Below are 13,428 nucleotides of genomic sequence, written 5' to 3' on the forward strand. Positions count from 1 at the left end.
TCCCCGACTTCCTCTCTTCCCCACACCCCCCGGGATGAATTAACAACCATGTATTGCCAGAAGTGTCGCACGCCACTGAAGCTGGATGGCTCAGTAGAGTCATTAAACCCAGCTGCTTTTGACTTGCTATCCAGTAAGTTCACACACAGGGCGATCGTTCCGATCCCGCTAATTAAGCTGCGGTCTAGACTCTACAGGCAAGACGCTGTCAGATACAGGAGCTGTCTCCTCATCAGCGCGATCATCCTATCCACGCGAACACCGCGACAAGTATGACCAGTCCTCTAAACATGCTACGCCGCCGGTTTACAGACGGTCTATCCCCGCCCCGCGTGCAGGAGGCCAGCACAACCCACCGGCAATACCCCGAGCCGATAGCGGCAATATGTCATTTGTGATGCTCACTGACTCTCAAGTCGCGCCACCCCCGGTCACTGAGAATAATTCTGCTGCCCGAAGCAAGCGAAACCATACGCAAGCCCAACTGCGTGGCCCGGAGGATGGCTCATTCGTTGACCAAGTGGAGAAGACAACGCGGCTGTTTGAGATAGTCTCGGCGCGCTCCGATATCGACCATCCTATTTGCGTGGAATGCACTGAGCTGCTTGTGGAAGGATTGCAAAAACGCTTGGCTGGATCTACGAAGGAGCGAGATGCCTACATCTCATTTCTTAGGAACCTAAATGGGTCAATCCCGACCGAGGAGGAGCTGCAGGCGGCACAGAAATCGTTGGATGAGAGCCTCGAAGCGGAACGGACCTCATTCGCAGAGCTGCAGGCCTTTGAAAAAGAAAAGGCTGCCTTAGATGCAGAGATTGCGACCTTGGAAATTGAATCGCGACGCTTAGATGCGGACGAGGAGAGCTTTTGGCGGTCTCGCAATGCGTTTGCCTTGACGCTGACCGAGTTTCAAAACGAACGGGATGCGCTCAATATGCGTTATGATCATGACTCCCAGCAGCTTGAGAGACTGCAAAGGACAAATGTCTACAATGACGCGTTCTGCATTGGTCATGACGGATATTTCGGTACTATCAATGGACTACGGCTGGGCCGGCTAGCCAATCCCTCTGTTGACTGGCCTGAAATAAATGCTGCATGGGGACAAACAGCCTTACTCCTGGCCACAATGGCGGAGAAACTCGGATTCCACTTCCAGGGGTACCGTCTCAAACCGCTAGGATCTAACTCGCGGATCGACAAGATTGAATATCCCATGCAGCCATCCGGTCAGCCGGTGGAGGGAGCTGCACCTAAAGTGACCCAACTAGACCTGTTTTCGTCCGGCGATCTCCCGCTCAACCTTCCTTGGCTTCACCGTCGGTTTGACTCGGGTATGGTGGCGTTCCTTGAGTGTCTGCGCCAGCTGGGGAAGTTCGTTGAAAAGACCCCGGCGCCCGTTATATCCCCCCGCCGAGGCCAGACCGGCGCCACAGCACCGGGGTTGAAACTGCCCTATGATATCAAGCGGGATCGTATTGGCGATGCCAGCATCAAGTTGGGCTTCAACCAGAATGATGAGACATGGACTCGAGCCTGCAAGTACACGCTCACTTGCTGCAAGTTTCTCCTTGCGCATGCCAGCAATCTAGCTAGCACGGGGTCTAGCAATTCAGCTGCTGTCGCGGCTGCAGCCGTAGCAGCCGCAGAAGAAGCCCGACAGGCAACGGCCAGCCCGAAGAATAAACCATGACCACATGAAACACACCCAAGCCCAGGATATTTTCTAAAACAGCAAAAGGTGAGGCTGCAGCACAGGATTGAAATGCGAGTCATGTGGCCGAAAAATCGCGCAGATGGATGAGATTAAAGACCTGCACGGCGCATCACTTTCGTACTTTGTCGATAAGGTCTAATGTACGGAGTACGATGTACATCGAAGTACATTATAGGGGGATGGCAATGACGTGCCACCGCACTGAATGTTTCAACCAAGGCTAAACCCCCGCGCCTCATTGGCCTGTCACAACACTACTGGAATGACGAGGCGGCCCAACCAATCCCCTGACATATCTCGGCTGAGTGCAGCCCTGGCGCGTGGGCCGGTAACAGACCTCCCCACTTCTCTCAATAACTCCCACCATTTCCTCCTCGTATGAGCGCAGGAGAGAGAAGACGCCTCCGATATGCATTTGTACGCCATTCAATCCAGTCTGCGCGCTACATCCTAGTACCTGCATGCGATCCGAGCCGGTGAACGATGGTCCGTGGACCTATGAGCGTGTCGGCGGCGGATATCTCCGTATACAGGCGGCTCGAGTGGAGGGGCTCCACGCGGGATGGCCGTTGTGTTCCCACTGTCCACATTCCAAGGAAAGCGCGGTTATTGTTTTGTGTGGATTTAGGTTGTTTCATATTGCTCTGTTATGTCTGTATTCGTAACTAGAGCAAAAGCAGTACACCCCGCAATTTTGCGACCGATCATGTCCATTCGAGGATTAGTTATTTGGAGCCTGGATACCCCGGGGCTAATTCGGGAGAAGTGTTATTTACGCACTTGTTTTTCGTTTTTCATTTTTCGTTTTTTGCTTTTTCAAGTGTCTTGGAACTTATTGTTCTTCCACCCCCTTTACTATTAAATATGATTGTACTCCCGTACATATGTACTTTGCCTCAGCTATTCATTCGGATATAATCCAAGCTCAAAGCAAAGATACCTTTTATCCCTCTCGGGGACCAGGATTCTTGCTCCCCGAAAGACAAAACAAAAAACCCTGTAGATCAGTGCAGCGCCCATCTTTCAACCTATTATTCCCAGCTGACCACACTAGTTCCTGGGTTTTGCGCTGGGAGTTCTAGCCCTTAGGATATGGGCCACGCGTGCAGGTGATAACGGGGGCATGTGCACCGTTGTATATGAGAGTAGGATTGAGTCGAGAGTCGAGTCAGAGGAGGTAAATCTACCCAAGCCGAGGGTATCACTATAAGTATACATAAACTCCATTGTACTACCTATTCAACCCCGAGGGGATACAGCATAAAATATACAGATTATACGAAGTACTTCTGACGGGTCGCTAGGAAGGACTCCGTAAAAGAAATAAAAAAATAAAAAAGGTAAAGGTAGCACGGACCTTGCATCGTACGTTTCAATAAGTCTCGGCCGGAAATGGATTATAACTAACAAGTTACCCTATAAATACTCACCAAGAGGGAAATTGGGGAAATTGGTCTGACAGGGTAACCTTGTCTAGAGCCCAAAGCGCATGCCCCCTTGAGGATCGTGGGTTGTGGATTTGGTTTTAACGGGCTTAACGGCTTTACTCCTTGCTGGGGTTGACAGTTGAGATCTGGCACGTTATGGCAGGTGTCATATACAACATACTCTATAGTACATATAGATCTACTCCGTACTAGATCTACATATGATTCATGAGTCATGATACATGTAATCCGTACCATCCATGGATATGACGTGGCTTTATTGATCCACGGAACTAGGATTTTAGGGATTTTAGCCTCGGGGAAAGACAAAGACCTGTCAGGGAAGATTCGGCCCGCTCCCGGTGGTTTTTTTGTTCTGATCTGCAGGTTATATTTGGTTAGTTATATTTGGTTATATTTGATTATCTATTAGATTAATATAGTACCTAGGGTAATATAAGTATAACAGCCCTGGAGTACGGAGTACTCCGTACTCTGTATATTATTATCTATCTACTATCTCCGTATTAAAAAGAAAAAGGCAACGGAAAATGCATCCAATTTGCGGCCAGTGCACTGCATGTAATAGTTCGCTTAGGCTGTAAAAGCCAAAAGTACCTTCTCCACTTGCTAACGGTAGAAATAATAAAAAAATAATAAGTTTTTAATAGGAAATATAAAAATGTATTAAAAAAAAGCAAAAAAATAAACACTAAAATAACGAAATAACAAAATACAAAAAAATCACAAGAAAGCCCATATCAAGAGGCTCCTACCACAAAAAGACCAAAGCCCGAACGGAGATATTCTCCCTTATACACGTCGATCGTGACAAGTTGCCTGTGGCCATGGCCATGGAGCCCAGTCGACAAGCTGATTTGTCCGGGGAAGCAGGGGGTCGTGCGTCCGCGTGCACGTCGCCGCAAAGAGAAGAGAGAGAATTCCTTGGCCCCCTCATCTCTTGCCTCTTTGCTATTTTATTTATTTTATTATTTTATTTTCTAGAACATATTATGATTTGCATTCCTTAAAAGAATTTATTATGGACCACCGGAACCTCTGTTTTGCATACTAATATCTGATGAGACCAGTATGATATGAGAAACCAACTTTATCTCACCCTCGATCTCATACTTTTTTTAATCATGGAGAATAATTACTCAACTCCCATCTCCCCTCAATCGCCTAACGTCTTTCGACCCCGCCGATCGGATGACTGGCACGAATACCGTGAAATCATCGAACAACTCTACCGCAACGACCAGTTGAAACTACGCGATGTGAAACGCATCATGGAAAGGGATTATAAGTTCTTTGCATCGTACTACTATCCTTTTCTTCTTTCTATTCTTCATCATCTTCCTCATCTGCCTGTTTGAATATGCCTGTTGCGTATTCATCCCATATAGTTCCCCTTCTTACTCGGCAGGATCACCCTAACTCCAGTCCATTAGAGAAAAACAATACAAAGATCGTCTTGCTGCATGGCATGTTCGAAAGAACATCAAAGCCAAAGAAGTCCATCTCATGCTCCGCAAGCAACAGAAGCGCGCCGCCCAAGGCAAACAGACAGCCTTCCGGGTAAATGGCCAAAATGTCGATCCAAAACGTATCGCCCGCTTCGTGCGTCGTTATGGGACATCATGGGATACCAACCGAGGCAAAGAACCAGAGACTGAGCCACAAAGCCCCGAACCTCGTGAGTTGACATCAACATCCCAAATTGATATAGAACCGGGGATGGATATATCAAACCCCAAACTACAAACTACAAACACACGTAACTAACAACCCAACAGAAACACCCTCCGACATGACCTGCTATACACCAGAACCAACAGACGAACACAGCGTCACAACGCCCATCTCACCACTACCCGACATGCAATCGCCAACCCGAGAGATGCCACCCTACCCACTCGGCTCATACGGTAAATCCATGGCCGTTCCGGTGAGTGTGAGTGTACCGAATGATATTGATGGAAGATATCTCGCTCTAGACCCAAACCACCTCGAAAACCTTCCCGATCTGGAACTGGAAGAAAGCCCCGCCATTCCGCTATCTATGCACCCAAACCAACCCCGCCATATCCAGTCCTACCACCATTCAATAGGCAACCACCTCTCACATGGTGCACATGCCTCTCACAGCTCCCATGGTTCGCATGGTGTACACGGTACTCACTCTGCTCATACTGCTCACCCTGTTCATACTCCTCACACTGCGCATGGTCACCCTGGACCGGCACCGCGGGATCTAGAGGATGCTCCTAGTGAAGCCGATACCCATCCGCCTGACTGGAATACGGTTGAGTCGTTCCAGACGAGGTTGCAGGATTTGGATTTCACGCTTACGCAGTCGATGTCGAAGTGGGCTAGGGATCAGGATCCTAACCATGAGCCTCCTCATCATGAGGGATTGGGGATGTGATTTTGATGGTTTTGGTTTTGATTGAGACTCTTGTTTCTTTTTTTTTTCTTTTCTCTCGATTGCTTCATTTGCTTTCTATCATATCTTGATTTCCCCCCTTTCCCATCAGCGTGTTAGCCTGTTTTCTTTCTCTTCTCTCGTCTGTTTCTCTATGTATATGGTTCCCGTGCTCTGTTCCCATCCTCATCTCCCCTCCAAACATAGCCCAGGGGAGGAAGACTCATAGCAAGGGCGTTCTTATTATGGATTCTTCGCGTTTTAGATTGGTGATCTATGCATTATGGCATTTGACTTTCTGTATATCTTGCAAGTGTGCTGGCTATCAAGTATGGGTAGCACGAGAAGGGGGGACACGTCTCAGCTCCACAACAACGATACATTTCCATCCGCTCGACCGACATTATCCTCCTCGAACCAACACCCCGGCTCCAGTCCTAGTCTCAGCTATGTCTCACCCGACACAACATTTCTCAGGCACAACCCTGGAAACTACTGTTCTGCAACCCTCCTCTCGAATCTCTGCCCAACTCTTCTACCACACAACCCCAGCCCTGTCGGCTATTACCCCGACCAACCCCGGCCAATTCACCGTTCGATCCCACAATCATACTTCACTTCACCCCGCCAGAGAAAATCGAGGGTGTACCAGCCCCACGGCCCCGCCTCTCCCTCCAGGATACCCCATGCACAACGTATACCAGATGGACACGACCAAGACCCGCAAACCACGTTTGAACGGAGTATCTCAGACAGCTGCCAGGTCATCGTTGGAACTTATCGTAAAACACTTCTACTCTATCTACTCTATTATACCTACTCGCTGTGTATGTATAGCCCTAGAACACACCCAGATCAAACCCACAGGATAACGTACATGTACACGTATGTAGCGATACGTGACACAACTCGGGCAGAAGGAAGCGTGGAAAGCGTAGTGCAGAAAGCACTGAAATGAATTGATGGAGATCTGTTATCTACGATGTATTCCAAGTAAACTAATTCAGAGCCATCTAAGCGTTTAAGCAGACTGTACTCCGTACTCTGTAGACCTACGACGAAAGTACCATGACAACGGTACATCTAGCACAACCTTGGAATACATCTGGATCATCCCATCCCAGGGGTGGATTAGTGTGTAAATGCACATAGAGTAGTACCACACAATTAGCAGCGAAAACCGGCACAGCCTTCGGCCCCTTACTCCATTACCTTAGTGCATTGTACATTATACATCATCAACCATAAATAGTACAAATACAACCACCTAATCTCGTCAAAAAGCTAAAACAGCCCTGGCAAGCCTCAAATTAAAACCTTCTAACACTTACCCAACCGGGTATCAAAGCCGGATTCCGAATTATCAGCCAAGCACTGGATTCGCCTCACCAGCCCCAAGCCCAATCCAAAAGCAAGAATGAAAATCCGACCGGGAGGGACTAGTCCGCGCTAGCCCGCACTAGCCCGCGCTGGAGGCAAAAGCTGCAGGAAGCCGGATCCAGGCGTGGGAAAGTCGAACTCGAAGTGAAACTGGAACTCGAATGGGGATGCGAGCTGGGGACAAGGGGGGGTGTAAGCGAGGTGACGTGCGCGGGTATGTGCACCTGCATGGAAGGGATGATTTGGATTTGGATTTAGATTTAGATTTAAATTTAGGGGTCAGGGCTTTGGGGATTTGCATAATGGTTCAGGTCTACACTACATACAGTACGTACTAGGTATGCACTCCGGGTACGGCGCATGTTGTACGGATATACGATTTTGGATAGCGGGGGGATCTTTGGATGTTGTGAATGTAGGGTACAACAATATTGGCCAGATGGGTATTAAACTACATGATGTAGATATGTAGACAAACAACAAACTCGATTGATATTCGATGTATCGAGTGTCAAAGTCAAGTGGTGGGGACGGATATGGATATGTGCCGGGAGCGGACGGGACGGGTATGGGATGGCCCACTGTGGGCCACACGAGGATAGTCCACGAGGGATGGGGAGTACTCCGTATTGAATGGGAGTATTGGATAGGGGTTGTGGTACTTTTGTGGTTACGGAAGGGGGCAGGAGGGGGCTTTTTGTTTCGAACTAGAACTAGTGGGAGAGTTTTGCGGTGTGTATGTGTGCATTGCACTAATAAGTACTAAATACATAAGCCAAAAGGGATCGGGGAGACCGTCGCTAAAATGAATCCAATCCGATGGGACGACAGAAGGAGAAGGAGAAGTCGAAATGGAAAAAGAGAGGGAGAAGAGGTGGGAGACGGGGGAGAGACTACCCAGGTCATACTGAGGGTTGATATCATCAGCCCTGGGTAGGGAGGAAATAACCACTGGCATCACAGCTAGGCTGCTGCCTGCACAGTAGATCACAGGTCATAAGGAGAATCGAGAAGAACCGAAGGCACGCTCGGGGGATATATAGGAATGAGCACAAAGCTCGAAGGGATGAGGGCTTTTTGCGGGTTAACGTCACTATCAGAAAATCATACCCTGCTCCAAATTGTCTAGCATTCCAAAAGCAAAGACAAAGACAAAAACACAAAGACAGATAGAAGAAGCAAGCCCAAACAAAGCACCGGGCAAAGTCTGTATGGCATGGGTCATGCATGGCTCATGAGTAGAAAGTGCTCTTCTGGAAGCTCTCAGGCGAGATATCACCAATCTTGCTGGTAAGCTCGGGCTTTCCCAGAGATGACAGGCTCTGTGTGCGACCTTCGGCCACAGGGTCGCCCTTCAATGAAGAGGTGCGAGTAGCAGGCTCGCTGCCTGCTGTGATAGCCTGCTGATTGGGCCGGCGCTGGATAGTCTCCAGGTATGGACCGGGGAGATATCCGACACGGCCGTCGCGGGCACGGCAACGCCACCACTCGGAGGCATTGCCCATAGGATCAGACTTGCTGAGGACGGCGACAATGTCGCCCTTCTTCACAGCCAGGTCAATGCCGTTGCTCTCCTGGGTCTCGGGAGTGTAGTCGTAGAGGAGACGGCAGAAGTCCAGCTTGGCCGGATCGAGCGATGCTGAGCCCGGCTCGCCGTTGGGGCCGACGAGCTGTCGGCGCTTCGCCTCTTCCTCCTGGGATCGGGCCATGGTCTTGATGAGCTTGCCCATCAAGTAGGGGAGGCCGAAGAGGGCAATCAGGAACATGAAGAAGGGCTTCTTGGATGGCTTGGCGGGAGCTGGTGAGCCATCGGGGAGTGTAGCAGCGGCACGGCCGCCCATGAAAGCTGCAAAGGCAGCGCGGGGTCAAAGACGTCGCATCAGCTGGCGGAGGACGTCCTGTGAGCTTAGCGATTAATGTGCGGAACCACCGGATGAGGGTGAAAATGCCCAAGGCTGAGCCCAGGGTGGTGCGCAGATTTCCAAATTGTTCTGCGACCGAGACCATTGCTATAAAAATGAGTCAGCGAGTGTCCATGATATTATTTTTTCTGATGAGGAAGACCAACCAAAGAATGAACTGTGCGTAGCCATGTACGTGCTCTCGAGCATCTGAGCAAAGCCACCAAACGCACCGACGATACTCTCAATCATGTGGAAAGTGGCCTGGGTGCTTTGCCCAAACGAGTTCGTCAGGCTGTTCGGATCATTGGGATCTTGTCCCGGCATGCCGCCGTACATCCCTCCCATTCCTCCCATACCGCCCATGCCACCGTACATGCCACCTCCGTAGCCTCCATAACCGCCACCGCCGTACATGGAGCCCATACCGCCCATGGAGCCGAAGCGGGAGTAAGGCGAGCCCATGCCACCCATGCCACCCATGCCGCCGTAGCTGGATCCGTACGCGCCTGTTCCAAGGCGCGAGGCTCCATACGGCGAATAGTTGGAGGCGGTGTTGTTGACTACAGAGTTGAGAGCGCTGGGGCGGGAGGGAAGGTCGGGGGCGGTGGACGTTGAGACTGCGGGGTTGGTTGTGGATGTCATCGCGGTTGAGGCAGCAGGGCTACCGGCGATAGGTGCTGATGATAATGCGTTTCCTGGAGAGAAGAAGAGGGGATGTTAGTCGGGGTGGGCACTTGTGGATTGCGCTGTTGTGGCGCTAGGATATCGGCAATCGAGAGATAGACACTTACCAGCTGCACCTGCTCTCTCCCACGGTTTTGGTGGCGAAGGCGTCGCCATGGAGTTTGATATTAGCGGAATCGCATGGAGACACGATGTAAGTTATGTTCAGATAGATTTGTCGCGAGACTGAAAGGGTGATGGGAGAAGAGAGAAGAAAAGGACGCATGTGGCCGGGAGTGGAGATGCCGAGGTCGGGGTTTGCCGAAGAAATACGGGGTATCTCTGCTTAGTACACACAGAGGCATAAATTGTAGATGGATTGTAAATTTTTATTAAGATAATCTAATTGTCTTGGTAATATCTAATTAGCAGATTCATCTTGTTCTGTTCAACCTGTTCGCCCTGCTTTGTTCGCTCTCTTCCATCTCTTCGGAGAAATCTCTTCGGTGGCAAATGCATGTACCTGGGAGGGCGACCGAGGTAATCTGAGATTACGATGAACAAAGTAGATCAAAGAATTAGTGGAGTCATCATATATAGGATGTACAACATATTTTATACATACTAGCGGGCATATTCAAATTTATGACCTACTCTAGCCCCCAATGTGTAACTCGACCGCATTTCCCTCTACAAGGGACATCACACAGACCTACACGGAAACACCTCCCTACAGTAAAATCCAAGCTAAAGAATCATGAAGGAATATAGATTCACCAAAATACTCCGAAAAAACGAAACCAGTCCAGACAAAGTCTATCAACGCCATAGCAGAGCCATATATGTACAGATGCCAATGCAAAGATGAAATACAGGGAACTCATAACTCGTCACGATTAGCATAGGCAGCAGGTTGAGTATGCGGACGCGGCTGGGGCGTCTTCAACTTCCACATGCGCGGAGGCACCGGCAATCCGAGCCAGAAATTGTACAATCGGACTAATTCCGACGCGCCGATTTGGAAACTGCAAGTCGGTCAGCATCAGTCTATCCAAATAAAGCAAATCCAAGCCCAAACTTACATTGTATGTGGGAGGTCCATCCAAGACTGCCAGATATACCCAACCGTACCCCAGACCATATCCCACTCGGACTTCAAATCCTCCCAGAAGCCATCGTCCGGGTTAGGCGGTTTGCGCTCCCAGGGGTACCGCTCTGGCGCCTCGCCTCGGCCGTAGACATACTCGTCGTCGTTTCCTTCGCCTTCGAAGTAGAAGTTGTTATTTCCATCCCTGAACACGCGCCTGTTGGTGCCGAGGGCGTTGGCATGGTGAGAGGAGGGAACAGCGCCGTGGACGGGGAACATGTGAGTGGTGTCGGTCAACAGGGCTCGCTGCATACTGCGCGAAGCAGCGATACTGTGCGAGATGCGGCCGAGGGTATTGATGAGGGCGACTAGCTCGGTGCGGCGTAGGGGCGGGTTCTCGCCGTTCTTGGTTTCGTCGTAGTCGAACAGCACCTTGAGCGCGGTCCCGTACCCGTTTACTTGGAGCTTGCCCCAGAGGCGGCACTTGTCGCAGCCGACGCAGTCCATCAGGCGACTGACGTTGCGGAAGCGGTTGCGGAAGTCCTCTTTCAGGCCGAGGGCGTAGGGGTCTTGGAACATGATATTCTCGTCGAAGATTTGAGGGAGTTCCGTTAAGGTAGATGTTAGCTTGTTGACGCGCCTTTTGGTCTCGCGGTCTTGCGCTGGGTCGCTGGAGCAGTATGTGTACCCGTCCAGGTGCTTGCGAAGTTTTGCCACGGCGCGCGATACTAGCGCGTAGTTGAAGTACATGTTTGAGATGCGCTCCGGGTGGTCGAGGAGTCGTTCCTTGAAGCATTGCACGTTAGGGTGCCACTGGCCTGTGGTTTGGTTGAGGTAGTCCCAGCACAGATGTGTGGAGATGGAAGCATGCATGCCGCTCAGGAGCCGGTGGAAGACCCGCTTCTCTAAGCACTCGTTATCCAGAGGCAGGCCTTCAACTCGCTGCGACTCCTTGTGGAGCACGTTGCGGAAGTCAGAGGCTGCCTGGAGGCCACCCAGCGGGACGTTCACCGACTGCTCCTCCAGCTCATCAGCCACGGGCTTCAAGAAGCAGTTTTCGCTGTAGATGGCATTCCACACTTGGTTTGCCCCTGGTCCAGAGTATCCCGTAAACCGCTCCGGGTTATCTACCAAGCTGACATAGTCTCCCTTTCCGGCGGAACCCTCGTCCTCGGGGACACAGTAGTCTCGTTCGTCACATTCGTCATCGTATTCCACCACACAGCTCTCGCCAACGTCGTCACCCAGCTCACCCTGAAGTGGGCGTTCTTTCGGACGCTCGGCTTGGATATTGCGGGATGGGTGGTTTGCCTTCGGGCCTTCTAGTTTGCTGAGTTCTTCCGCCCGCCATGTCACCGGAATATCCTCCTCTGAGTCAATGGTGTTCACGGCACAGGCGATGTTGCCGCACATGCTATTAGCATCGTTCCAGAACGGACACTCTTTATTGAACAGGTTGAGACGGTAGTAGGAGAAGAAGTCCGTTTCTTGTGTGAGGGAGTTGACTGTGGTGAAAATTAGGTCGTTCATGCCGTTGATCTCGCCATATGAGACACATGCATCCGATACCATGGTTGAATGTTCAAGCTGAAGCAAAATGGGCTGTCAGTCATCTGTATCTAGTATCCTGGGTCCTTGACAAGACTTACAGCACACTTGGTTGGGTCCAGTGAAGGATTATGAACGCTGGCATGGCTCAAGCCAGCAAGTGCGAACACTGCTGCATAGAGCAGCCCCGCTGCAGACCGCATCTTGGTCTCCGACTTGTGGTATATGTAGATCAAGCGTGCAGAGTCGCCGGTTGTTGTATATGCAAGCGGCGCGAAGGCCAGAAATTTAACGGAAGGGTCTGTTCGGTGGAAGTAAGTCGTGGGGTCTGCGCCGTGATGATTTAAAAGGAAAAAGAAACAATCTTAACAAGATAACAGAAAAAACAACAGAATCATGTCAGGGTCTGCGAAGTGGACAAGCTGGCCTGGAAATGCGCGGAAGATCGGCCGATCGCCAAGAAATGATAATGGCCTGATTAATGTTGGCCTCTGATTGGCTGGCTTATTGAGGTTCAACAGATTTGGAAAGTGGCAAGATGGAAGCCCATGGACTAATATGGTGCCATATATAGTACAATTATATTATAACCGTATAGTACATTGCAGGGTTATATAGTACAGCATATACCTAGTACAGCTCATCTACAGTCATTATCTCGCCCAACATGCCACTTTGCAAATATATATCAAACAACTATCAACTTCTGACTACGCAAGTAGACTGCCAAGGTGGTTATTGAGGGATGGATATATTTTCTGAATAAGAATATACAAGCCATCCAGATCCCTGTATAACCCACCTATCTAACCATATCCGAAATGGCGTCCACAGTTTCTTTTGTCTTTGCACTAAGGAAGCCTTCAGCTACGATGATCGTGCCACTTATTATTGGTGGGTAAATGTTACACAGGTATATATATATCAGAAGAAATGTATAGTACCTAAAGGCAATAATAAAGCTATATTTGCTCAATAGCCCGAATAACCCCGACATGTTGCCTCATCGGTGTTGTTCTACCCTAACACCTACCTCGTATTGGGAGTTACAAACATATCTATCAGTCGTTTCTTGACTGGAATGAGATACAATTGACTAATAAGCGGTCGACGATTTAGTGAATATCTACTATGACTTTTACGAAGCTCAAGGATCCCAACCTTAGATGTATATAGCCGAAAGTTATCCAAAGAACATACATATGTATCTGGAGGGCTATGGCGACTAAATCTACGGTACTAGGTAATACATAGTAGTTCCTTGTGTGTACAAA

General features: G+C 49.8%; 4 protein-coding genes across 4 annotated transcripts; 2 read left to right on the forward strand and 2 right to left on the reverse strand.

The window, feature by feature from the left end:
• Positions 1–48: 48 nt before the first annotated feature.
• On the forward strand, positions 49–1,693 carry N7471_009302 (beclin 1; the record flags this gene model as incomplete). The annotated part of the gene is made up of 2 exons (XM_057282021.1): positions 49–133; positions 189–1,693. The coding sequence occupies 2 exons, from the start codon at positions 49–51 to the stop codon at positions 1,691–1,693; spliced, it is 1,590 nt and encodes a 529-aa protein (XP_057132904.1).
• Positions 1,694–4,195: 2,502 nt separating this feature from the next.
• On the forward strand, positions 4,196–6,408 carry N7471_009303 (Clr5 domain-containing protein). The gene is made up of 3 exons (XM_057282022.1): positions 4,196–4,465; positions 4,599–4,843; positions 4,944–6,408. The coding sequence occupies exons 1-3, from the start codon at positions 4,242–4,244 to the stop codon at positions 5,573–5,575; spliced, it is 1,101 nt and encodes a 366-aa protein (XP_057132905.1). The 5' UTR covers positions 4,196–4,241; the 3' UTR covers positions 5,576–6,408.
• A 1,776-nt stretch (positions 6,409–8,184) lies between these two features.
• On the reverse strand, positions 8,185–9,696 carry pex13 (peroxin PEX13; the record flags this gene model as incomplete). The annotated part of the gene is made up of 4 exons (XM_057282023.1): positions 8,185–8,798; positions 8,848–8,961; positions 9,021–9,551; positions 9,648–9,696. 4 exons carry the CDS (start codon positions 9,694–9,696, stop codon positions 8,185–8,187), a joined length of 1,308 nt encoding a protein of 435 aa, XP_057132906.1.
• A 571-nt stretch (positions 9,697–10,267) lies between these two features.
• N7471_009305 (ER oxidoreductin) lies at positions 10,268–12,721 on the reverse strand. The gene is made up of 3 exons (XM_057282024.1): positions 12,256–12,721; positions 10,602–12,193; positions 10,268–10,544 (listed from the first exon to the last, which is right to left on the reverse strand). Exons 1-3 carry the CDS (start codon positions 12,355–12,357, stop codon positions 10,400–10,402), a joined length of 1,839 nt encoding a protein of 612 aa, XP_057132907.1. The 5' UTR covers positions 12,358–12,721; the 3' UTR covers positions 10,268–10,399.
• Positions 12,722–13,428: the final 707 nt, after the last annotated feature.

The sequence above is a fragment of the Penicillium samsonianum genome (assembly GCF_028829775.1).
Source record: "Penicillium samsonianum strain IBT 33392 chromosome Unknown utg000005l_segment0_segment0, whole genome shotgun sequence".
NCBI lineage: Eukaryota > Fungi > Ascomycota > Eurotiomycetes > Eurotiales > Aspergillaceae > Penicillium > Penicillium samsonianum.